Source organism: Vombatus ursinus, unplaced genomic scaffold (assembly GCF_900497805.2).
Source record: "Vombatus ursinus unplaced genomic scaffold, bare-nosed wombat genome assembly UNPS02014821.1, whole genome shotgun sequence".
NCBI lineage: Eukaryota > Metazoa > Chordata > Mammalia > Diprotodontia > Vombatidae > Vombatus > Vombatus ursinus.
This window is the reverse complement of record NW_020954599.1, coordinates 43,906,203-43,932,584: the sequence shown is the minus strand read 5'-3', so window position 1 is coordinate 43,932,584 and position 26,382 is coordinate 43,906,203. Positions and strand designations below refer to the sequence as shown.

The window sequence follows — 26,382 nt, the reverse complement described above, 5'->3', positions numbered from 1 at the left end:
TGTGTGTGTGTGTGTGTGTGTGTGTGTGTGTGTGTGTGTGTGTGTGTATGTGCAGTGCATCCAGAGAATCTGTTGCATAGTCTTGTTAGGGCAAAAGAAATCCTTTGTTAACTGTTCAACAACTTGTGAATATCTCATTTTGTCCCAACATTGAGCATGAACTGAGGGAGTATTGATATTGGGTTTACCCTTAACAACTTTCCCTCCAGGGGCTTACATCATATTAGAAAAGACAAGAATTTTTATAAATATGTGCAGAATAAATAAAAAATAAATATATGGAGCTTGGGGAGGAAAGGAATTAACAGGTGAGAGAGTCAAGAAAAGTATTGCTTGAATTGAGCCTTGAAAGATACATTCTAAATATGGAGAACACCCAATACAATAGTGCTGAGATAGTGTCATGCATGAAGAACATTAACAAAGCCAGTTTTTAGTGGCTTTATAGTATGCATGAAGGAGAATGATGATAAAGCTACAAAGGTAGGTTGGAGGATGGTTTTGGACAGCTTTAAAAGTCAAGGGCTTTTAAGGTGGGGGGGATAAAAAAAGGAAAAATAAAGAAATTTACATGATAACTTTATTATATATTTAAAAGGAATAAGAATTTGTACACAATATATTTGCAGTTTCATGTGCAATCATCTTTTTATTACACTATGTTATGGAAATGCTTGTTTTATTCCATAAATTAAAAATAAATAACAATTTTTAAAAAGATTGGAAGGAGGCCCAGATTAGGAGTCAGGAAACCTGGGCTTCCATCCTTCCCCAGCCATTAACTCTCACTATATTTGACAGTGAAATGGCATGCGTTATAGTTCTCTGAGATTCCATCCCCTTATCTATCAGACCATTGGAATATTGTAAAGGCAAATATCTTTGAAGACTTGAGAACTCTAATCACAGCAATGGTCAACCATGATTCCAGAGGACCAGTGATGAACTTTCTAACAGAGAAGTGATAGACCACAGGTGCAGAATGAGACATACATTTTGGAAATGACCAATGTGGGAATTTGTTTTGACTGTGTTTATTCGTTACAAGGACTGGGCTTTTTTTTTTTCCAATGGGGAGGAGGAAGTAGGAGGGAGAGAAAATAAATGCTTGTTAAGTGAAAAAAATAAAATAAAAAGTTACATTTAAAAATAAAAAAGCCAAGCAAATAAATTTATATTTATTCTTGGGCAATAAGAATCCATGGTAGTTTGGAAGGGAAAAGACATGGTCATACCTATGCTTAAGGAAAATCACTTTCCTAGCCATATAGAGGATGGTTAGAGTAGGGAGAAATTTCAGCCAATTGAGTCAATTAACAGTCATTTACAATGGTCTGTGCTAGAGGTCATAAGGGACTGAATTAAAGTTGTGTCTATGTTAGTAGTGAAAAGTAGATGGATATGAGATATTGTGGAGGTGGAACTGGGAAGATCTGGCAGGTAATTGGATCTGCCGGTAATGTCAGGTAGATTAAGGAATTAAGAATGACATCTGAGTTGCAAACATTTGGGACTAGAAGGATGGTGGTTTGCTGACTAAAAATATGGAAGTTCAAATGATAGGTGAGTTTGAATGGAAAGACAAAGAACTCTGTCTTGGACATGTTGAGTTTCAGATATCTATAAGACATGTAATTTGAAATAGTTAATGGGCATTTTGTAATTCACAGCTGAGGCTCAGGAAAACAACTAGGGCTGGATATATAAACTGGGAGTCATTAGCAAAGAGATTAAAACTAAGTCCGTGGGTGTTGAGGAGTTCACCAAGTCAGAATATACGTAAAGAGGCAAAGAGGGCTTAGGACAGCATCTTGAGAATACCCACCATTACAAGGCATGATATGGATAGAGTCCTCAAAAGAGCCTGAAAAAGAGTGTTCAGATTGGCAAGAGAGAGTACTGCCACAAAACCCAGAGAAAAGATAGTATTCAGAAAAAAAGTAAGAATCACTGGTAATCTGCTGTGGTGGGACAGTGGATTGAACGCTGGACTTGGAGTCAGGGAAACTTGAGTTTTGATCCTTCCTTGGACAATTATTAGCAATGTGACCCTTGGTTAAGCCACTTCACCACTTTCAGTCTCAGTTTCCTCATTTGTAGAATAGGGATAATAATAGCACCTACCTCTAAGAATTACTGTGAGGATTGAATGAGACACTGTAAGCCTTAAAATGTTATGTCATTGTTAGCTACTATTTGGAAAGTTATGATGTCTTAGCCACATTTCTGGTGAAGAAACTTTCTGAATCTTTTTCCTTGTCCTAAGTTTAGTGATATATCATATGGACCCCACATAAAGTCTTTTGACCTTGGTGAAAAATGCTAGGGCTTGGGTTCTACTGATATGACCTTTGAGATCACACCATCATCCCAGAATGGGGCATCTAAAGAAGTTTTCAGTAGAGAAGATATGAGTTGTCATTATTATAATTATAGGCACAATCTCCCTTCAGTCAAGTCCTCTTCTGTACCCTCAGAGTGGTATAGGATTAACTGCAGACTCAGCCAGCCAAGCACAAAGTCTCCCATGTCCTACTATACTGGAAAGTCTTTTAGTATAGGCCCAGGAATGAGTTCTCTATTGGTTAGCCTAGACTCAGTGGACAGAGCAGATAGTAGAGTCAGGAAGACTTATCTTCATAAGTTCAAATCTAGCCTCAGACACTTACTAGCTGTGTTGTGACCCTAGAAAAGCCACTTAATCCTGTTTGTTTCAGTTCCTCATCTGTAAAATGAGCTGGAGAAGGAAATGACAAATTGCTCCAGGATCTTTGCCAAGAAAAGCACACAACCAAAAATCAACTGAACCATCAACCAAGTCTAGGTTAGCTCAGAAAGCCTCCTCCCATGTTGGCAGGCTGCAGGATGATGGGATTTTTAGCTATGGGAACTCTAGAAGGTTAATTATTAAGTCAAGGAGGAGTTAAGACCTGAATTAAGGGAGTAAGGATCCACTCCATAAAGCAGGAAAGTAGCAGTTCGGATCTGACCTTGTGACTCACCCATTCTAGTGACTTCCTTTTGCGTGTACTATAAAACAAACAAACAAACAAACAAACAAACAAACAAAAAAACCCAAAACTCCTGTGTTTAGCTTTCAAAGTCCTACACAATCTGGCCCCAGCCTAACTTTCTTAGTGGATATTATTCTCTCTCTCTCTCTCTCTCTCTCTCTCTCTCTCTCTTTCTCTCTCTCTCTCTCTCTCTCTCTCTCTCGTTCTGACACTTGGTCAAAATTGGATTTGTTCCTCATTCCTTCTTCTATTTCTGAATCTTTGTCCTGCCATCCTGTATCCCTATAATGTATTCCCTCCTTATCTCTGCCTTATAAAGTTCTTCTTTTTAATTTACAACTCAGACACCATCATCTACATGAAACTTTTTTCTGAACATCCCAATTGCTAGCTAGTACCTCTCCTTTCCAAACAACCTTATTTATAAATGTACATATATAATATATATATATACATATATGCATATGTACAAATGTACATATATATGTGCTAAATAAACATACCCTTTTCAACTTTATATTTATGCCATATATTTTCTATGTACTTGTATCCCCATTACAATGTAAGCTGCTTAATGAGTAGGGATTGTTTCATTCTTTGTTTTCTATCTCTAGGGCCTAGCGTATTGCCTGGTACATAGTAGATGCTTAAAAATCACTTGTTTAATTGAAGGAATAAGTAGCACCAAAGTTCACATTAGTCTTTAGCAAGCTTTTCCAAAAACTTGATCCCTCCATCTTCCAAAAGAGTTGTTGGCATCTGAAGCATCCCTGCAGAGCATGAGCTGAAGTTCCATTACATGGTGCACACATCTCTTGATATGGTAAACAAGAAGGTCTCTGAAATGGGAAAGGCCCTCATGGATCAGAGGGAGCTGTATCTGGGATTTCTGAACCCCACAGAAAGCTACAAAGTATATGGCTATGTGACAGATTCCAAGGTGAAGTTTGTTATGGTGGTGGATTTCTACCATACAGCACTTTGAGACAATGAAATTCAAAGTATGTCTTGAAAGCTACCTAATTGCTACACAGATGTCATGTGCAACCTCTTCTATAATCCAGGAGACCATATTCATTTTAGGGCGTTTGATAACATTGTGACTTCCATGATAGTGCAGGTTTGTTGAGAAAGAGTATAGTTTACAGTTACTTTTAAAAAATGCCATTTTGTTCGGAATACTAATGCATTGGTGGAGTTGTGAAATGATCCAACCATTTTGGAGAGCAATTTGGAGCTATGCCTGAAGGGCTGTTAAAACATGCATACCCTTTTGACCCAGCAATAGCACTTCTAGGGCTGTATCCCAAAGAGATCATAAAAATGGGAAAAGGACCCACATGTACAAAAATATTTATAGCAGCTCTTTTTGTGGTGACCAAGAATTGGAAATTGAGGGGATGTCCATCAATTGGGAATGGCTGAACAAGTCGTGGTATATGAATGTAATGGAATACTATTGTGCTATAAGAAATGATGAGCAATCGGACTTCAGAAAAACCTGGAAAGACTTGTATGGACTGATGCTGAGTGAAGTGAGCAGAACCAGCAGAACATTGTACACAGTAACAGCCATGTTGTATGATGACTAACATGGATAGACTTAGCCCTTTTCAGCAATGCAAGGATCTAAGACATCTCCAAAGGTCTCATGATGGAAAATGCTATCCACATCCAAAGAAAGAACTATGGAGTTTGAATACAGATCAAAGCATACTATTTGCTATTTTTTTTTTCTGTTTTGTTTTGTTTCCTCTTTCTGGTGGTTCCTCCTATTGGTTCTAATTCTTCCTTACAACATGACTAATGTGAAAATATGTTTAATAGGAATGTATATGTATAGCTTATATCAGATTGCATGTCATCTTGGGGAAGGAGGGAGAGAAAATTTTAAAATTCAAAAGATTTTGGAAGTAATTGTTGACAAATCAAAATAAATTAATAAAAATATTAAAAAAGGAAAAAAATTAAAATGCCATTTTGTACAGAACTGTATCATGCAGATGTGTGTATGCATTGCATTCTCCTAAGTATAATATGAAAGCTGCTCTCTCTGGATGTCCAAAAACTCTTGGGTACAGTGAAAGACTATATAAAGCTTATTTTAATAAAAAGTTGAATCGGTTGAAAAAAAAAAGAAGTTATTGACACACACATATAAAGAGAAAATTAGGCAAATATTTCGAACATTGCACTTGGAGACTGAGAGACCAAAGTCCCAGTCCTAGTTCTGCTACTAACAGTCTATGTGACCTTAGACACGTTATTTTTCTTCTCTAGATTTCAATTTTCTTGCCCAGAAAATAAAGGGATTAAATTAGATGACCTATATCCAGCTCTTCTGTGAATCTATGATCAGATTGATTCTTTGTGACATTTCTTAGCTCAAAATAGGTATAAAATGGTAAAGAACTTTCCCAGGCAAATCACAGGTTGTTAAAATGCTGCAATCTTGTTTTTGGTGTGCAGTATGTTCATAGATAGAAAATGGGGTCAGAGATGAGGAAGCAGGTTGCAGTATCTAGGATGTAACACAAAGGCACATAGGTATACATGTATGTTGTATACAGGTGTGTCTAGATACATATTCATACACGTCTGTTTTTCATACATGCATGGAATAACAATAATGATGATGGTGTTACTACTACTGTCCATTTAGTTGTTTTCAGTTGTGTCCAACTCTTTGTGACCCCATTTGAGGTTTTCTTGGCAAAGATACTGCAGTGGTTTGCCATTTCCTTCTCTAGTTCATTTTACAGATGAGGAACTGAGGCAAACAGGGTCAAGTGACTTGTCCAGGGTCACAGAGTATCTGAGGTCAGATTTGAACTCAAGCAGATGAGTCTTCCTGACTCCAGGCCTGGCACTCTATGCACTGTGCCACCTAGCTGCCTATTCCTGCTACTATTTAGCACTTATGTAGTAGCTGCTTTGTGCTGGACACTGATACATGCGTTTATTATCACCCCCATTTTACATATGAAGAAACTGAGACAAATAGATGTTAAGAGATTTACTGGAGGTTATAGAGCTAGTAGGTGTCTTTGGCTATAACTGAACTCAGTTCTTGCTGGTTCCAAGCCCAGAACTCTAGCCATTGTACCACCTAGTTGTACCCATATATCCATCTGTCTATCAATTTATACATATCCTTAGCTAGCGATGCAACTTAAAGAGGTGGCAAGATGAAGGGAAAATCTGAGTAGGTTTGTAGATAGAAGAGAACAAGCCAGCAGAGTCAAACTGTTCAAACCCCAACTATGCAGCAAATTGTAAGCTTCAAAATGATCATTAGCTCTCTGCAGGATCTTGGCTCTTGCTGCAGTCTGTGCCTGTTTTCGTTGCACACAACTAAACACTTTCATTGCTGCATTCAGAAATTCTCCCACACTGCCTTCAAAATACAGTGAAAGGATTTAGGGCATATTAATCAACATCACCTAGTTCACTGGAAATTCCAATGGTTCAGCCTTCTGGAGTTTTTTCCTCTAGCAGATTTCCATAGGCTCAGACATAATTAGGACTTTAAGGAAGGTATGAAATTGCTAGTCAAAAAAATTCTTTTCTGCTATCTTGGTCATTGGGTGTTAGCAGATAATGAATGTTCTTCACTTGACTGGTAAAAATCATCGAAGCTGCCTTTAATACCAGTCAAACAGTCGCTAACACTAGCCCAACAATTATTTACATCAGCCAAAGGCAGCAAGAGTACTATATCAATCAGTCATTAAATCGTTCAACAAGGACTTATTAAATACCTACTATGTGCCAGGGACCTCACTGAGATCTGAGGATACAAATGCAAAAAATAGAATAATCCCTACTCTCCAGGAAATTGTATTTTCTTCAGAGAGACATATCCTTATGTAAGTATAGAGCTTTACTGGAACTGGGGGTTCTTTCATTACAGGGATGGCCCAGTAAGAGTCTCCCTCTACCAATGCAGGTCCGAAACTTAGTTTGAAAGTTGCCTAGAGCACTTATATATTAAGTGGCTTGCCTAAAGTCATATAGCCAGAGGGTGTTAGAGTCAGGACTTGAAACCAGGTTTTCCTGGTTTTAGAAGTCACTTCCCTATCCCTGCCTCTCTGTATATACAAGTATATAGAGAATAAATATTTACAATATTTTGGCTCTGGGCATCATAATGTGTTGGGGCTTTCAACATGGACCTATTTGGAAGCAACAATTTGGCTGCTGTCTTTCAATAAATCAGATCATTTGGTTAGTCCCTGGGAGATGCAACAAGATGGTAAATGTTCCATAGTGGCTACAGTAGAGGTACCTGTTTAGCAGCCCCTGGCCAGCATAGAAGCTGTTCAATCTATTAATCAGTTCATTAGTTGATTTGTAAAAACAGCACTTAACTGTAGTATCATCCATATGATAGATTTTTATTTTAAACTATTTACCCAGTTAGCCACAGGTAGCCTTATAAGCAAATGGTAGTAAATTTAGATGTTTTAGCAACATATTTTCTCATGGTTATTCTCTAAAAGTCATTCTTAAAGCCATCACAGAACAAATGTTGATCTCAAAGAAGAAAGAATGGCAAAGGACTATACATTAGGAATGCAATATTCCCCTTTTAGATTAGGAAACTATTTGATAGAAACATCAATGGCAAAAAAAATTACCTAAAACTAAAACTAAAACAGAGAAACATGTAACACTCACTACTAAAAACAAAAAATTAAAGTGTTATCTATTCAATGTGATGAGATTTTCATATAGCTTAAAATTTTTTCTTGCATATTTTCCAGCTTTAGAATGAGATCAAAATTTCAAGCCCCAGAGTAATTCTGACCAAAATTATTTATCATTTCAAGGTCCTTCTTAGTCTCCATTGTTTGATTATCTTACATCTCCTGTTTCCTATATGTGTTCATGTCTTAGGCTTCTGTTTTAGGCCTTGCTTCTTCTCTTCACTCCATAGTTGCTCTGTTTTGGTAATCCCATCAACTCCCAAGAGTACAGGTGTGACCATGGCACTCTTCAAGAAGCTTCTGTGATTCTTGCCTTTGGATAAAATAACAAACTCCTCCTTTAGACAGTTAATGACTTTCACAGTCTGACCATTAGCAGATGTGAACAGGGGAACTTTCACCTTATCCTGCTTCCAGACCTCTGTCCCACTTCACGACCATGAAGCACTCAACTCCACTCTGTGACACCACTGTGGATACACTCCCATCCTCCTTTCCAGATATCCTTTATATATTGTCCTCCCTCCTTAGAATAGAAACCGCTTGAGTTCAGAGACTATCTTGTTTTCTTATATTTGTATCCTTTGTGATTAGTATAGTATTGTGTATACAGTAAAAGCTTAATAAATGTTCTGCCATCTATTTGTCAATCTAATGCTTCTTTGTTTCTTTTTCTGGGGCTAATTTCATCTCAATCTTCCACAAACATTCTATACTGTAGGCAAACTATCCTACTAGATGTTCCCTGGAAATGGCATTCTGGGCTTCTACAGATTCTCTTTCATACCTAGAATTCTCTCACTTCTCACCTCTGCTCCTTGGAACCCTTAGGTCTTTGAGAATCAACTCAAGTATCCCTTCCAACAAGACACCTTTCTTAATATCTGCAATTGTTAGTGCTACCTTGAAATAATTTTGTACTAAACACACACACACACATACACACACAGAGACAGACACACACACACATATCCTTGTTAATTCATGAGTCAATTGTCTTTTCCCAATAGAATTTAAGACCCTTGAATATAGGAACATTTTTATTCTTATCTCTGTATCCATAGAAGCTAGCACAACACTGACACATTGTAGGCTCTTAACAAATGTTTATTGAATAGATTATTTGTATACAGATTTAAGAACACCATGGTTTAATCTGTTTGGGAGCATTCAGAATTTGCATTTGAGAGTAAGGGCTCTAAAAATGATAATCACCATAATGAGAAGACAAGGCCAGAAAATATAACTTGACATAACTTACAAGCATAGGGTGGTATGGTGACCCAGTTAGAAAAACTAAAAATCACTCATTTATGCTATTAAGAAAAAGAGGTTAATGTAAAAATATTAGATAGAAGCAGTAAGAGAAATGGAGATTCAGAGAGAAACACCAAAAATGTGAAAGGACAAACTGGCATAGTTTGCTGCATTTATGGTTGCGGAGAACAATTATTATAGTCTGTATGAGAGAATAATGAAGAAAAAAGATATTTCACAGACTTCTAAAGGAAGCTAGGAATTGATGACTCAGGGTTCTGGGTCTGCATAGAGAGCAATTTCAACATGCATACAAGGGTTGGCCTTAGGAAGAGTAAGGACTTTTTGAGGAACTCATTGATGGGGAACAGAGACCTGACCAGACCTTAATTCAACTGAAGCAATGTCTTGGTAAAGAGACATTACTTACTATTTTTTTTTTCTGTTCTGCTTAAATATGTTTGTAAATGGAAAGAGGTGTGATTCCCCTATAAGTGGTTAGCCTATGTCAGAGAACAAGGTGTGCAAACCAAAAGGAAACTTGAACACACTGCTCTTTAATAAAGAAATATAAACATCATATGCAGATTCAGAATAAATGGCAAAGGCAAGAAGGAAGAAAGGCAGTCACACAGAGAAATCAGGGAGAGAAGACAGCCATAGGACTTCACATCCTTTTCATGCAGATACATAAGATGAGAATCTTTTCTCTCTTGTAGTTGCTACAAAGAAGGCTGAACTGGTAGAGCTCAGAAGAGATGGGAATGAAAAGTTTTGAAGAAAAGCCCTGGAGACATGAAGATAGCATATAGCTGTTACTCTGAAGGCTGCTTTGCATTCTTTAGCCCCAAGAGTCTGAAGATGTGTGCACAGGGCTAGGGTTTTCAACACTGAGTCAAGTAGATGGAGCAAAAACTAGAGAAAATGGAAAAGCCTCTTTGTAATTGAACTGAAATGAAACCATGGTGGCCCAGGGTTTTTGATGCTGTGCTATTTGATAGGATTTTACACATTTGTATCTCTAAGGCTAGCACACATAAAGCTGTATATTTGGTCACGGGTATCAAGCCTGAAATCCAGGAAACAGGTACCCAACTATATGCATATACACACTTACCTGTCTATACACAGACATACATTCACATTTTTGTACATATTTATTCAAATAGATACATAAAAATAATGGGAATTATGTTTTCCCACATATATGACCTTTATACAACTATTCATTACTGATATTAGCAAAACATTTAAATGTAATGTAGCCTCAAACAAGATTTAAACCATTAAGATGCAGCCCTCATTGTTTAGCATGAACCAGTACCTAGAGAAATCAGTGGCAGAGCCAAGATCTCACAGTGGCACAGCTTAAAAAAGATTGACATTTACCCCTTAGAGCTGTACCCAGGATGGATCAAGCTAATGGATTTTGAGACCGAATAATCTGGAAGAGAAGGCTAAATCTAGATTAGGTGGGTAAATATGTGGACATAGACCGGGTTTTTTTTTTTTTTTTTTTGGTGGAGGATTAAGAATCCCAGGAGCACTAAAACCCAATAATCACTACCCAATATTCCTCTTGATTAAATTAAGAACAGGATCAGTGAAATAAGGAGTCTCTTTCCGTTCTTCCTAAAATAGTTTTGGAAGAGACTCATAGGGGACAAAAATGGGACATCCCTATCTATGTCCTTCTTCAAACTTTGTTCCCATAGCTCTATTCTATGCCCATCCCAAATGGTTAATTTCCATCCTTTCTAGGCTTTTGGGACCCAAGCACGTACAAGTAACAGGATAGAGAAATGAATCAGAGAAATGTATAATCTCAAAGTTCAAGAGTTTCATATCATCTAAGTTGTATCTGAGTAGGAATCTGTTCTATCATATATTCAAGAAGAAACTCATTTTCCATTAAAAAATTTCAATGACAAGTAACATGCTCCCTCACAAGACATCTCAAATTTAATTGTTAGGAAAGCCTTTCTTTTATTCAGTGGAAATCTGCTGCCCAATAATTTTCTCTGCATCCTTGTTTTCTGCCTTTTAAGTTCAAGCAGAAGCAGAATCCTTTTCCCGCCCATTCAGGTATTTGAAGGTAGTCATTATGTCTCCTGTAAATCTTTTTTTTCCCCTATGCTCATTCAGTTAATCTTTATATAGAATTGTTTCCAGTCCTCACTCTGTCCTATTTACCCTTCTCTGGAAACATGTCAGCTTATCAATCTTCTCTTAAAATGTCACACCCAGAAATTAATTCAATGCTGCAAATTTTGTCTGACTAGTTCTAAGAATGGTGAGATGACAACCTTCCTCATTGTCAACACTATGTAGGTTAAGATTTGCTTAGGCTATTTTGGCTGGCATGTTACACTTGTTTTACCTTATAATACTTGGGGCTCAGCCTCCTTCTGTCCCATACCCCTGCTCCAATTGGTGCTTCAACTCATTGTTGCCATATTCTACCAAGCTTATAGTAGGGTTCTGGCCAAAGATATCCTGACAACTGTATTCAATATTTGGCTTAGTTGAGCAAGCCTGTGATTGGATTAGTCACCTTATGGGAATAATAACTAACCACTTATGTTAATATTAATGGCCTCTGGAGTGTATAGATATTTGAATTCAATCCTATAAAAATGATGGCAGATTTTACATGATAAAGGTATATATAAATTTTCTTTAGCAAAAGGAAATAATCCTTTCTTATACCATGATTTCTTGGGCTCTTTCCTCCTGTTCCATGCCAATTCTAGGAAAGCTGAAAAATTTCATGGCTAAATGGAACTAGTTTTTAAGAGTTGTGAGGTGAGTGTAGTGGGTACTCACAAAATGATAAGATTGAGAACTGTAAGAGAAGCAAGAGGGCATCTGTTCCAACCCCTATTACCAGTGGCTTCATGAAAATTTTGTGAGCTCTGTAGTGAAATTGTTGTTGTCCCCCTTCTAGAGCTGGAGAAACCATAAACTAGGAGTTAAAATTTGGTCCCCTAATTCTGAATTGTGAGAATACTACGTATAATCTAAACTCTACAAACTTATCTATTTCACGATAGATCCATATAACTCACAGCTATGAGGGACATTGCAGATATTTAGTATATACACTACCTTGAACCTATTAACAACAACCTTGAATGCAAATGGAATAAAGTACTAAGGAATCACATATTTTTGTCAAGAGATTCAGGATCCTGGTTTGCCCTCATTGATCTGCCAACCTGTGTGATTCTGGGCAGTTCACTTCATCTTTCTAAGTCCCAGTTTCCTCATATATAAAATGAAGGGATTTGACTAGATTTCAGCTCTAAATTTATGACCAATGAGCTGGTTCTTTACTCTTGTCTTGCAGAACATGGTACAGTGACTCATTATGACCATCAGACGGTGCTGTGTGCCAGTTTTTTTTTTTAACCCCTTTCTAAAGCTAGGAGACTCTCTTGCCTGGTTCAATGAACTACATTGGCTTTTCCCAAAATACTTTGAATCATGAAAGTCTTGGGACACAGAATATGTTGATAAAACCTTTAAATTTTGGCTTAAGGAATCTAGGGGCATAGGATACTCCCTAAATCAAGGAAAATCAACAAAATTTTGATGCAAAGTAAGTTGCCCCATGTAAAGCACTTTTGGTGCATACGTAATTTCATTTTTTTATATTTTAGAAGAAAAATTATCCTTAGCACCATTTTTTTCATGAAAACTTTATTCCCAGTTGCATCTAATATATGCTGAACTAAATCATACCTTACCATTGGCACGAACTGCATGCATAGGTTGAATAGTCTGTCTAATGTAATTTAAAAACCTTTCTGCCAATGGCATCTAAATTTCATCATTATTTTCCTTGCCACTATTAAAACACAAAAATTGCCTAGAAGAGGCAATTTCACAAGTTTGAATTAATTTACCAAAATAGCTATTCAAACACTTGGGAAAAGATCAATGTATGTATGTGTGTGTGTGTGTGTATGTATATCTGTATATATATATATATATATATATATATATACACACATACACACATAAATGTGTGTGTATGTGTATCCATATATAGATATACATACACACATATATGTTTGTGTGTGTATGTGATAGAGAGAGTAGGGGGCTACTGATTATGGTACCCTGTCCAAAAGAACATAGTAGAGAGACAAGTGGCATAACAGGGAGCTAGGGTACTTTGGGAATAAGAAGTGAGGGATACTAAAATGGGATTGCAAAGGTATAGAAGGAATATTATGTTTACTCAACAATTTTGCCTAGATCTAGTCTTGCCTAGACTAGGCTGAGGTAGCAAAACTATAAAAATTGCAAAATTAATAGAGGTATAGTTAAACATATTACGGGAATATGATCAAGTAATTGGAAAAAAAAGTTTTAAAACTCTCATACAAGGAGTTGTTGAAGGAACTGAAGACTAGAGAGGAGCAAAATTGGGAGACATGAACTAGGAAGGATGTGGTATCTTCAAATATTTGAAGACTTATTTCTATTCATTTCCAGAGAGGAATATTTGGACTTGGAAGAATTTTCTAATAATTATAGGTGTTTAATGATGGACTACCTTGTCTTATACAGTAATATAGTCTCCATTGTTGAATGGGTTCAAGAAGAGTCTAGATGATCTATCAGTGATGGTGTAAGAAGGGATTCCTGTAGCATTTGAAGGATTAAACTAGATAACCTCCAAGATATATTGTACAGCAGTTGGAACAGTGGACTTGGATACCAAGCTCTGGAAGATTTGACCAGACTGGTTGCCCAAAGAATAGACAAGCTAAATTCAGAGACGTTCATACCCAGAAGGTTGAATGCAATTTGATGATTTTTTTAACCATAGGAATTCATGAAGACTTTCTAACAAGGCATGGGGAGGGGGCTTTGATTAATATTACATAATCATGGATCTTCCAGGTCTTGTAGTATAGGGATGTTAGGTGTCAAAATAAATTACCCTACTCTTGCAAACACTATTGAATCTATAGATTAGTGAATTTGCTAAATTTTAAAGACAAAACTCATATATGAAGAAGTTAATTTTTTTTGGTACCAGACTTAATTTAGAAACCCAGTCAGGGATTTGGTTCTTAAATACTGATAAATAAGTACAGTGTAAATGACATAAAACACCACTGGCTGGCTAACATTAATAAAATCAAGTCAATTTGTCCAAGGAATTAGCAAAAATGTTTGGACAATAATTTCTATTGAAATACCTACCAAATTTTTCTTGGAAAATCTGTCAAAGCAATTCATCCAGGAAGAGTCCAAATACACTTGCATTTTTAAATAGATTTTTTAAAAGAGAAAAATATAAAATCGTTCCTCTTCCTTTTTACTTTCTAATGTGTACAAAATGATGTTCCTGGTTTTCCAAATTACAGAAGCACAGTAATGAGTCTACTTTTCACTGCACATCTGTATTTTTCTATCTCATGATCTGAGCAGATGATTACCATTCCATATTTTCCACGTTAAACTCCCAAATTTATTCTTAACTTGAACTGCTAAGCCTTAAGTTTAGAGATGAAAACTTAGAGATGCCTGTCAAAAAGAGGAATTTGTCCAAGGCCCAGTTGGACGCAGGGTTATTTCGTCCCAGCTTGAACTTTGATGTGCAATTAGGTAACCAAGGATGGAGGCAAGATGAACTGAAGCAGTACCACCCACAACTTAAAAATTAAGCATATTTGTAAATACATCAGACTTTTACTTATCTAGCTGCAAAACCTCCAGATTTCTTTCTTTTTTAGTTCTTCCCTCTTTCTGTCAATCCCCTTTACACTAACCATTCTTACAGTAGAGGAAATTAATTGTTTTGAATGATAGAAATTCTAAGGGGCAGCTAGGTGGTATAGTGGTTAGAGCAGCGGCTCTGGAGTCAGGAGGACCTGAGGTCACATCCGGCCTCAGACACATAACACTCAGTAGCTGTGTGACCCTGGGCAAGTCACTTAATCCCATTGCCTAGCCCTTCCCCCCGAAAACAAAGAAATTCTAGAAAAAGTGTTGTCAAGTGAAATCAGATATCCTTTATTTATCTATTGTTTTTATTTATCCACTTCACCAACAGATATTTACTGAGTCTACTATGCACGTTATATTATGCAGCATGTTGTAAGGAATTTGACAACCTATCAGCCCTGATTTCTATCCTCAAAGAACTTTCAGTTCAAGCAGAAATACAAGATGGATTTTCAGGAGAAATGGAGGGAGAGAACACGAATTTATTAAGTGCCCACTCTATGCCAGACATTGTGCCAATCAGTTTTTAAGTGCTTATCTCATTTGAGCCTTACAACAATCCTGGGAGGTAGACATTATCATAATTTCCATGTACTTTGAGGAGGTTGTTGTTGTTGTTATTATTGTGTTGTTTCAATCATATTTGACTCTTTGTGACTCTTTTTTTTTTTTGGCAAAAGAGTGATTTCTGACAAAAGATTTTCTTGGCAAAAGAGTGGTTTGCCATTTTCTTCTTAAGCTCATTTTACTGATGAGGAAACTGAAGGCTAAGTGAGTTGCCCAGGGTCACATAACTAGTAAGTATATGAAACCAGATTTTAACTCAGGTCTTCCTGATTCCAGGTCCAGTGCTCTGTCCACTGAGACATCTAGCTGCCATATAAGAAAGCACGTATATGATTCCAGCTCCCCTACTTCCTAGGTTTGTGACCTTGTAAAAATTATTGAATTTCTTGGGCCTATATCTATAAAATGAGGAGGTTTGGCTATATGACCTCTGAAGTTCTTTTCTGGCTATATATCTATTTTCCTATGATTAAACATCAAAATAAGTAGTACAAAGATTCTAGAAAAGGAAGAAATCAATGTGAATGGATAAATTTCCAGACCTGTATATTTCCTCCATGAATGAGGTATTACCAACTAAAAAAGTATTTCCCCCAAAATTGTAAATTGAGCACAGATCCTTTTGCATTTATAGTTTTAAGGGGCAAAACAACCCCTCAAAAGCGTTACTTTGTAGAAATATGCCACATTAACACAGTAGGCAGAAAAATTACCTTTAAAATTGGGTCTGATTCTTGCATCATAGCCCGATGTCCTGCCCATTAGTTTATCCAGAAAATCAGATGGTGACATTGGTGTGCTACGTGATCTTGCACTGTCTGTCTCCTTTGTGGCAACCAAACTATAAAGAAAAAGATAATATCCATATTTCATGAAATAGGCAACAGTAGTTGCACATGTAAGTTAAGAACTAATAAGGTTACTCAAATACCTTCAGAAATAAAAATATCTTTAGGCCAGTGAAAGAAACCTTGAAGTACATTGGTAGTGGGAGTTTCATTAAGCCAAACCAGTAGGTTTGTGAAATTAACATGTTCAGTCCTCATTTTTGAAGTTAAACTTTCTCAATCTGTATAAGGCCCCATTTAAAATACAGAACTAAAAATATTTTAGAAAGAAAAATTATTGATTCCATTTTTTTTCATGGAACCTATATTCCCATTGCATGTAATATATTTTGGGAAATGCTGAACTAAATCATACCCAAGAATTGGGACTAGTGGCATGCATATGTCAAGTAAGATAGATTTCACTTCTGAAGTCAGAGAAAAACTTATCAAGGCACCAGACTTTCAAAAACTAGTAAACCCTTGCCCATTCCCAAACCTGGCTTCTTTACATAATAATTATTGAGGAATCAAAAAAAAATGTAGTATACTATACAGAACAAAGAAACCATAAAAGTCCAGCTCAATGAAATAACTATCTAATTTAAATAGCTCATTTATGCAAAAAATACAACTTTTTCTGTCTTTAAAAAAAGTTTTATGTGAAGTTCTCTCAACCATAATCTTACTATCCCTCAATGCACACATAATTATATTTTTCTCAAGACAGAATATTGACCAAGTTACTCATATATTGGCCTATATTTATCAAGTTTTTGTTCTTTTGTCACAAAACCACTGCATAAATAACTCAAATTCAGAAATCATCTGTGTCAAGAAGGGAAAAAATTGTAAGTATAGTTTGTGCAACTAGATATTGTATGATAAAAATCTATGTAAGGGAATAGTCATTCCAATTTCAATCTTTCTAATATGTTTTTTTGGTTTGTTTTACTTATAAAATTTTCCCAAGCAGGTCCATTGGAACATATGTCTTCTACCTCCGCCTCTCTCTAGGCTTCTGCCATACAGGTCGATTGCAAGTTTCTAGCCAAACTGGTCAGGTACTCATCATCATCTTTAGCTACAGTGTTTTTCATTGGTCAACCAACAAATATTCACCAACTGCCAAACATATTAAATGCATGGTGCCACACCTTCCATTTTCCTTTGGTCTTCTAGTGACTATATCCTTCTAGGCTTTATTCCCTTATTCTAAACTCAAAATCCTAATCACCATTTCCCTGGATGCTGGCAGATCTCCAGATTTAACTTTCAGGCTAACATGTTATCTCTCTGTCCACTAGTCATTGTTGGCCTTTGACCAGTGTAGCCAACACTATTAAAATACCTACTACTACCACGTAGGTGTACACTCAAAACCAACATCATCATGTTTTTTTCTTCAAGAAGTAACCTGACACTTAAAGTATTTAGAGTTGGAAGGGACCTTAATGACGGCATTTCAAATTTTTCATTTTGCAGCTGAAATAGCTTTAATATCAGGAAAGTAAAGCCCAAAGTTGAACATCTGTGAATTAATTTTACCTTATCACATATGATCCATTATGCCCATGTGCTACGTACACCATGCGTGGTAGTAAATATTTGTTATGTAATATTCACTTGAGATATTGGCTCATGTATTGCCCCCAAAGTAAAACACACACACACACACACACACACACACACACACACACACAAAACAGCCTAGTGGTCTGAATTAGCACTAAGTACAATATCTGAGTTAACCACTAGCTAAGTAGTTAACTACTAAAGTAGATGATCTTTAGCTCCCAGCTAAACCTTCTTTCAGTCACTCATCATGTGAACATAGATTAGCTATTGTCTTAATGGGCTGCAATATTGCCACTGGTCACATACAGATTGTTCAGGAGTCATCTCTAGTCATCTTGACTTAGGTCCTGCCAATGAACTCTGATGACTCTGGAACAGAGAGTGAGGCTGATGATGAGGCACAGCCCTGCCTTACTTAAATCCAATTCACTTGCAAGTCAACATCACCCTCCTGATATCATTAGTCCTCTTTGAGAACCAAGGATGAACAATAACAAAAGATTGTGGAAGTTTCTGGGCCACTCCCATCATGGCCATGTTACTTGGTTTAAAAGAATCTTTTAACCCTTGCTTATTCTGAGTTGGTTTATCTTTTGGGATTGATGGAAGGAAGAGAAGGTAAAGATCCCCCCCGCCCCAGTATATCAAGTCTGGAGTTTGGTCACAATGAGGAGTCACAATGATTTATATTTTCATAGACTATGGATATGGACAATTTTTTCACCTCAGCTGGGATTACTCTGGTTTTGTCAACACCCTGGATTATGTCTATTGCTTAAGCTCTAATCTTTCTTTAAGAAATTCTAATGTGAAGAAGATATTGCAAAATGCAGATAGTACCCTTTTATCTTGTTATAAATGAATCATAATTGAGGGTGGGGAGGCTGGCACAGGGGTGACAATCTTCTCCCCATGTCAGAATCTTGGGATTTGTTAAACCAACTGTTCTCTGTGCATCATTTCATCTGGTCTAGAGAATTTCCACAGAAGCTCCCAAAAAGATACGTCTTGGGCTACACATAGGTGCACTGTAAAATTAAAGCAAGATCCTCTTAAAAGTAGACTCACTTTTCCTGACTCTTTCCCTTAACATCATCTCATAGAATGGTCTCTCACTCCTCAGAGAATCATAAAACTCAAGGGTTGGAAAGAAACTTAAAGATGTCCAGTCCAAATCCTTGCCCAAAACATGTATTTCTTCTACATCAGCTTGAATAAATAGTCACACAATCAGCACTTGAACACCTCCAGTAACAAGAAACCCATCCAATTTTCAGACTATTCAAATTGTCAAAAATTCTTTCTTCAGAGGGATCTGAAATCTGCCTCCTTTCATCCCTTAGTCTTAGCTTATCTTCTGGAGCCAAGTAAAATTATCCTAACTCTGTTTCTCTATAGCAACCCTTCATATACTTAAAGACATTTATAATTTGAACCCTACATCTTCTATTTTTCAGAACAAGCATCTCCATTTCCTTCCTCCTTTCCTTATCTGATATCATTCCTCATCTCCCCACTAACTGGTTGCCCTCCTCTGGATCTGATATGACTCGTCAGTGTGTTTCTAAAAAATGTGATATGTGAAAAAGAACACAATGTTTGAGACATGATCTAACAGAGAATCCAGTGGCAGGCACTCTTACCTGCCATATTCTGGATGTGATGCTTTTACTTATGAAGCTAAGATTTCATTAGCTTATTTGACTACCTTATCACACTGTTGATTCAGCTCAAGCTTAAAGTTTGATCACACACCCAATGGAAGGCAAGGTTTCCATGTTCAAGCAGCACCACTGGATCTATATCCATCTTAGGGGTTCTAACTTGCTCTTCTGCTTCCAGAGTGGTCACAGGGGTCCAAGAGCAACTACTGGGTAGTGGGGGAGATGAAAGTTGCCACCAGCTATTTTGGGTATTACCCAGTTCTAGGTAGCCAATGGGTAAGATCCCTTCTTTAACCAACCTTCAGGCTTTAAGTTCACTTAGAAGTAGACTCTTTCAACATGTTTAAAACTTAAGACTTTTTTCATTTTAATTATTGGTCTTAAAATATTCTATTCTGAGAGAGAAATGATTTCCTTCAGAACACAATTCCAAGCATTTGAGGCAATTTGAACTTAAAAAAAAAATTAAAAATTGAAAAAAAAAAGGGCAGCTAGGTGGCGTAGTGGATAGAGCACTGGCCCTGAAGTCAGGAGTACCTGAGTTCAAATTCAGCCGCAGACCAAACGCTTCACACTTACTAGCTGTGTGACCCTGGGCAAGTCACTTAACCCCAATTGCCTAAAAAGAAAAAAAAAATGAAAAAAATCTAAAGTCAAAAAAATTCAACTCTTCAACCATTTGTCATTCTAGCTAACACAAATGCATCCTTTTCTCTGTGTTCACTTCTGTATTATTAGTTTTATATCACTGGTAACTGATCACATGTTATATAATATTAGGCTATTTCATATATGTAAACTATACCTTCCCAATTAGACTCTGAAGGTCTGAAGGAAAGAGTCTCCCATGTCCTTACAATTACCTCAAAGAGTTTAGTACAGTGGACTATATGTAGCAAGAGGGCAATAAGTGATCTGCAGTCAGTTAATTTATAATACTCAGTTAAGACATGTTTAAAGTCATTACTATATGCCAGGCTCTGTGATCACTGGGGACAAAAAGAAAGGAAAAATTCTGCTGAGTATTCAATTTTGTATTCTTACTATTATTATGAGTTCATGAGGCAAGAAACATTTACTCTCATAATATTTATTATTATTTTTGAAAGTATTTTTAATTAAAAAATCTATTTCTCTCCCTCCCATCACCTGTCCCCACCCTCAATTGGAAAAAGAATAAAAGAAAATCATGATCCTTCTAACAAATGTACAGAGTTAAGCAAAACAAATTCCTATATTCGTCATGTCCAAAAAATCTTTGTCTCATCTTCCACCTTGTGTCCATTATTTCTTGACAGGAAGGAGGTAGCATGCTTTGTCATGTCAGTGATTTGGTTTATAAGAAAGGGATATTATGATACAGGGGATACATTGGTGGACTTACCGTCAGAAAAACATAAATTAGAATTGTGATTTTGGTTTTTCTAGCTATGTGACAATTGATAAGTCACTGGTTTTACCTCTTAGAATCTCAGTTTCCTAATCTGTAAAATGAGGATGCTAGATAACTATATATACATGATATGAACATTATATGTGCATAAATATATATCTACATAGATATATAGCACCTATCTCACAGCATTTCTATGTAACTCAAATGACCAGAGGCCATGCCTTAACCTTTTCTGCTCTGAAATTCTGCCTCTTCCTGGTCATCTTTACAAACATCTTGTCTCTATAAGCATACCTTCACTCCCTACCATCTCCCTCTTTCTAGTAGAGAACTCAAATCAGTATAGGCACTGCTGCTACAAAAAAAAAAAAAAAGGTATATTACTCTACTTAACTATGGCTCCACTCACCATCCTTACAACTTTTCAAACTAAAGTACCAGATCACTACTCCACTTATGTATTGTCTCCTCCTATTTGACTATAAAATTCACTTGGGTATTTGAATCCCCAGTCCTGAACACAGATCTTGGTACATAGAACTTTTAACAAATGCTTTTTCATTAATTCATAATTTTTCAATGACTTTTCAAACAAACACAACCTCATTTTGCCACAGTATTTGGGAATGAAAGAAAGCAAGTGTAATTGGATAGAGACCTGGCTTTGGATCCAAAAAAGACTCAGGTTCAAGTGCAGCATCTACACATGTTGTCTCCTTAACTCTGGGCAGATTGCTTAAGCCCTAAGTGCTTAAAATTCTCTAAATTCATACATTTCAGAGAAGGCGCCAACCTGAACTGGTAGAGGGAGTTTTCTTATCTGGAATTTCCCTATATCTATGATATCACAGGTACAGTTCCTATACCTACTCTTTGGCAAGGAAGACATTACCAGGACATCCAAACTTAGGGAAATACTGTCTGGTTTCTCAAAATTCCCGATCCTCACCTTTAAAAACATCCACAATGTTGGGGCACACGTTTTTGCTGTCATCTTGATTGATGCCCCTGATTTGTGAGACAAATTTTTCACCTCTTTGCTTTGGTGATATTCAAAAAGAAGTTCAGAAAATACACAAACTGAGAAAGCACGGAAAGCCAAAGAAAAGACTGCTCAATGCAGTGATAACTTTACAGATTAACTTTAACTCTTTGTGGTAAGAGTATTTTTTTTTTTAAAGGCAATTGGGGCTAAGTGACTTGCCCAGGGTCACACAGCTAGTGTTAAATGTTTGGTCTGAGGCCAGATTTGAACTCAGGTCTTCCTGACTTCAGGGCTAGTGTGCTATCCACTGCACCACCTAGCTGCCCTGGCAAGAGTCTTTTATTCTTCTTAAACACGTGGCCTTTCTTTTGAGCAGTAACCATATGCATTAAGACCAAAGATACGACACCAAAGACTAGGGTGCTAAGCATGACAATTGGCATGCCAGTCAGCATTCACTGAATGCTGTAAGATTCTTTAGAAATATAATCCTTTCTGCTAAGAAATTTAAAGTTTAATAGGGGAAACCGGAAAAAAAAATGTATGAAGTAAGAGGGTACCATAACACATTCATTTAAAAAAAAATACGGATGTGATCTTTACGGTAAATTCTGATGGTACCTGGCCATATCAGGAAGAGTTTTTGTGTAGGGGAGTGGGCATGACCTGGACAGGTTTTTGTCTCAAGCTGTAGTGAAAAGAACCCTGGATTTGGAGTCAGAAGAGCCAGATCAGCCACTTTCTATCTGTATGACCTTGCTGAGCAAGTTACTTAACTTTTCTGAGACTCAGTTTCCTTACCTGTAAAATGAGGGGGTTGGACTACATGCCCTTTAAGGTCTCTGATACTTTTAAAGTTATGTTTCTATGAGCTTATAAATTAACATTCATTTGCATTCTGACGAGAGCAGATTATTTATGTTTTGTACAAGATACTTTGAGAAATGAGATGCTCATAACTGACCCTAAAATATTTTTTAAATATAAGTTTTGCTTTACAATTTCAGATAATTTTCTATAATTTTCCTTAGAGAACTTATATTATAATGTAAACAGTTAATAAGGAACCACTTTACCCTAAAATAATCTATGGTTATACTTCTTATTTGTGCAATCTTGAGCCTATTAACCTACTCCTTAACCTCCCTGGAATTTAGTCTTCTTAATTGTAAACTATATAGGTACAGAGACTGGACCTGTGATTTTATTGCTATAGAGACCTACCAGATGTTATTGCTAGAGTTCTGCTAATGCAAGTTTGTACCTTCTTTGCAATTTATCATCTTAGAGAACTGCTTTAAACACTTAAAAGTTAAGTGACTTGGCTAAGGTCATAGAATCTGTGTCAGAGGCAGGACCTGGGTCTTTTTTGCTCTGAGGTCTGTTTGTCAAGCTACCACTAAAATTATATAACAAATAACAATAAAGTCTTTCTTATTTATACTTTGAGAGATCCTCAATTGTGGGAATGGGGGCTACCTAATAAGTGGTGGCTTTTCCAAATTATAGTTATAAGTTCTATTGATATAGTTCATTCTTGGTTGTACTGAAGCATGTGTAATTAATACATTGTATTAATAATTTCCTAATTCAACCACCATAGAATGATTATTTAGTTGTTTTAGTTGTGTCCAACTCTTCATGACCCCATTTGGGTTTTCTTGGTAAAGATACTGAAGTGGTTTGCTATGTCCTTCTCCAGTTCATTTTTTATTATTAAATTTTATTTTTAATTTATGGAATAAATCAAGCATTTACATAACATAGTATAATAAAAAAGATGATTGCACAAGAAACTGCAAATTTACTATGCACAGCTTGCTATTCATTTCAAATATACAATAAAATTGTCATGTAAATTTCTTTTTTTCTTCCCTTTTCCCTCCACTCCAGCTCATTTTCCAGATGAGGAAACTGAGGCAAATAGGGTTAAGTGATTTGCCCAGGGTCACATAGCTAGTAAGTGTAATGAGGCCAGATTTGAACTCAGGTCCTTCTGACTCCAAGCACCAGCACTCTATCTGCTGTGCCACTTAGCTGCTCCCCCTCTCCCCCCATAGAATGATACAATACGCCAATGACTGCAATGTAATATTTCCTCTTTTAGATTCTTCAGAGAGAAGAAAACTCCAATCTAGAGGCCAGATTTAGCACTGCCTCCCCGTTTTGGAACTTCTTAATGATTCAGAGTACTCATTATTCATGTCCAAGATTGCATGAAAGTATAGATCAATAAATTTAGAGCTTGAAAGGAATTCAGAGATCATCTAATGTACCCTATGAACCTTACAGATGAAGAAACCGAGGTTGAGAGATGTAAGTTAATTTCTGAGGTCACCCAGGTAGCAAGTAATAGAGTAAGGGTTTTAAACAACGTATGCTGATTTGAAATCCAGCCACTTTCTACTATTCCATGCTGCCTGGCCAAAGAGGTAAATTTTTTTTTCTGTTGACTACTAATACATTAGTTGTTGCTGTTGTTGTTGTTTTTTCAGTAGGAGGACTAATTTTGCTCTTCTAATGAGAGAACACAGCCCCTGAAGGCTAATGAAGAGTAGTTGAAGATTTGCGAATTGTGGTTGAGTTAATCTGCATTTGGGGTTAATTAATATATCAAAAGAGAGTAATATGAAATAATGCCCTGAAGCTAATGATATGATTTACCTGAGATAATATTTGCTAGATTGCTACTAATGCAGCACAAATCATATATATATATATATGTTAATACATATGTGTGTTAATACATGCACATATATACACACTATACATACATATAATATATATAATATAATATATATTATATTATATATAATATATAATAATATATTATAATATATTATGATATATAATAAGTGTGTGTTAATACATGCACATATATACACACTATATATACATATAATATATATTATATAATATATATTATATTATTATATATGATATATAATAATATATTATATATTATGATATATAATAAGTGTGTGTTAATAATGCACATATATACACACTATATATACATATATACACACATGTACATGCATATATACATACCACATATATACACATATACATATATACACACATATATTGATTTTTTTTTCATTTGAGGTCCTGTTTTGTCATCTTATTGAGAGTAGAGCCTCTTAAAGTTTAGAAAAAATGAAAGTAGATGGAGATTTGTGAATAGTGGTTAATGAGTTAATCTGCATTTTATTTCGTTTCAAAGGAGAGTAATAAGAAATAATATATTGTGTGCTACAGTACAAGGATACGACAGAATTTGATGAGTAGTTACTTTCACATTAGTATTATTGAGTCATTCTCCTTCCCTTCAATCTTTATGCCCAAATTTCTTTTCCTCTCTATAATAATGGAGGAAAAAACAAAACAAAACAAAATGGGAAGAATAAATAGAAAAAAAATTTCTTCTCAAATGATCAAGTGAGACAATAAATACAAATTGCTTTGCAAATCCTAAAGCACAATATAAATGCTGTCTATTGTTATTACTTTCATCATCATCATCATCACCATCATCCAAGAAAGAAAAAGCAATAAATCTAATGCTTGCAGTTGCTGGGACAATGATAAACAATAATTGAGAGAAAGCAAAACTGTTTTAGTTTGCTTCTCTCTTTGACCAAGAGGAATGATCTTTGCAATAGAAAGAAAAGGACAACATCTTTACCAGAAAGTTAAAACCACAGATAAATAGGCATATAAGACATATAGTAAAAGAGCACCCAGCTGCTCTTAATAAGTACAGGTCACCAGGTAGAGATGTATGCCAGGGTACAGAATGAATTGGCAGGTGTAATTGCTGAGCAATGGTCTTTGGAATATCTTGGAAAACAGGAGAAGTACTATAGTACTATTGTTCAGTTGTTTCAGTCATATCTGACTCTTCATTAACCTCACTGTTTTTTTCTTGGCAAGGATACTGAAGTGGTTTGACGTTTCCTCTCCGGTTCATTTTACAGATGAGGAAACAGAGGTAAATAGGGTTAAGTGAGTTTCTTAGGGCGGATTTGAACTCAGGAAGATGAGTTTTCCCAGGTACTCTGCGTCACTGTCATCCAGCTTCCCAGAAAACAACAAATCCTGACCCTGTGTGTGTGTGTGTGTGTGTGTGTGTGGGTGGGTGTGGGTGTGGGTGTGGGCGTGTGACAGAGAGAGAAAGAGAGAGAGAGAGAGAGACAGACAGACAGACAGACAGACAGAGAGAGAGAGAGAGAGAGAGAGAGAGAGAGAGAGATGGTGGTGAAGGGAGGGCAGAGAGAGGAGAGGGAGGAGAGGAAAAGAATAGAGAGAGAAAAGGAAAAAAAGAGAGAAACCACAGACTAGTGATTTTTATTCTAAGCAATATTCTAGAATATATTCTTTAGGCAGCTAGGCTTCATAATTTTTAGGGCACTATATTTGGAATCAGAAAGACCTCGGTTTGAATTCTGACTCTGATATATATTTGCTATGTGGCCCTGGGCAAGTCAATTAAATTCTCTTGGCTACAGTTTCCTCATCTATAAAATGGGAATGATAATAGCACCTACCTGTCAAGGTTGTTGTGAAGATGAAATGAGAGAATAGTTGGAAAGCATTTTGCAAATCTCAAAATTCAATAGAAATGTAAGCTACTTGAA

At 36.3% G+C, this 26,382-nt stretch overlaps 2 protein-coding genes across 2 annotated transcripts in view; one reads left to right on the top strand and one right to left on the bottom strand.

Moving 5' to 3' along the window:
• Positions 1-26,382, bottom strand: part of GLRA3 (glycine receptor alpha 3) — a 261,420-nt gene that overhangs the window by 123,676 nt on the left and 111,362 nt on the right. The window contains 1 exon segment of the mRNA XM_027837550.1: positions 16,006-16,133. Coding sequence (XP_027693351.1) covers positions 16,006-16,133 — 128 coding nt within the window.
• LOC114024520 (trafficking protein particle complex subunit 2-like protein) lies at positions 3,814-4,143 on the top strand. The gene is given in 1 exon segment (XM_027837551.1): positions 3,814-4,143. A coding segment is annotated over 1 exon segment (330 nt).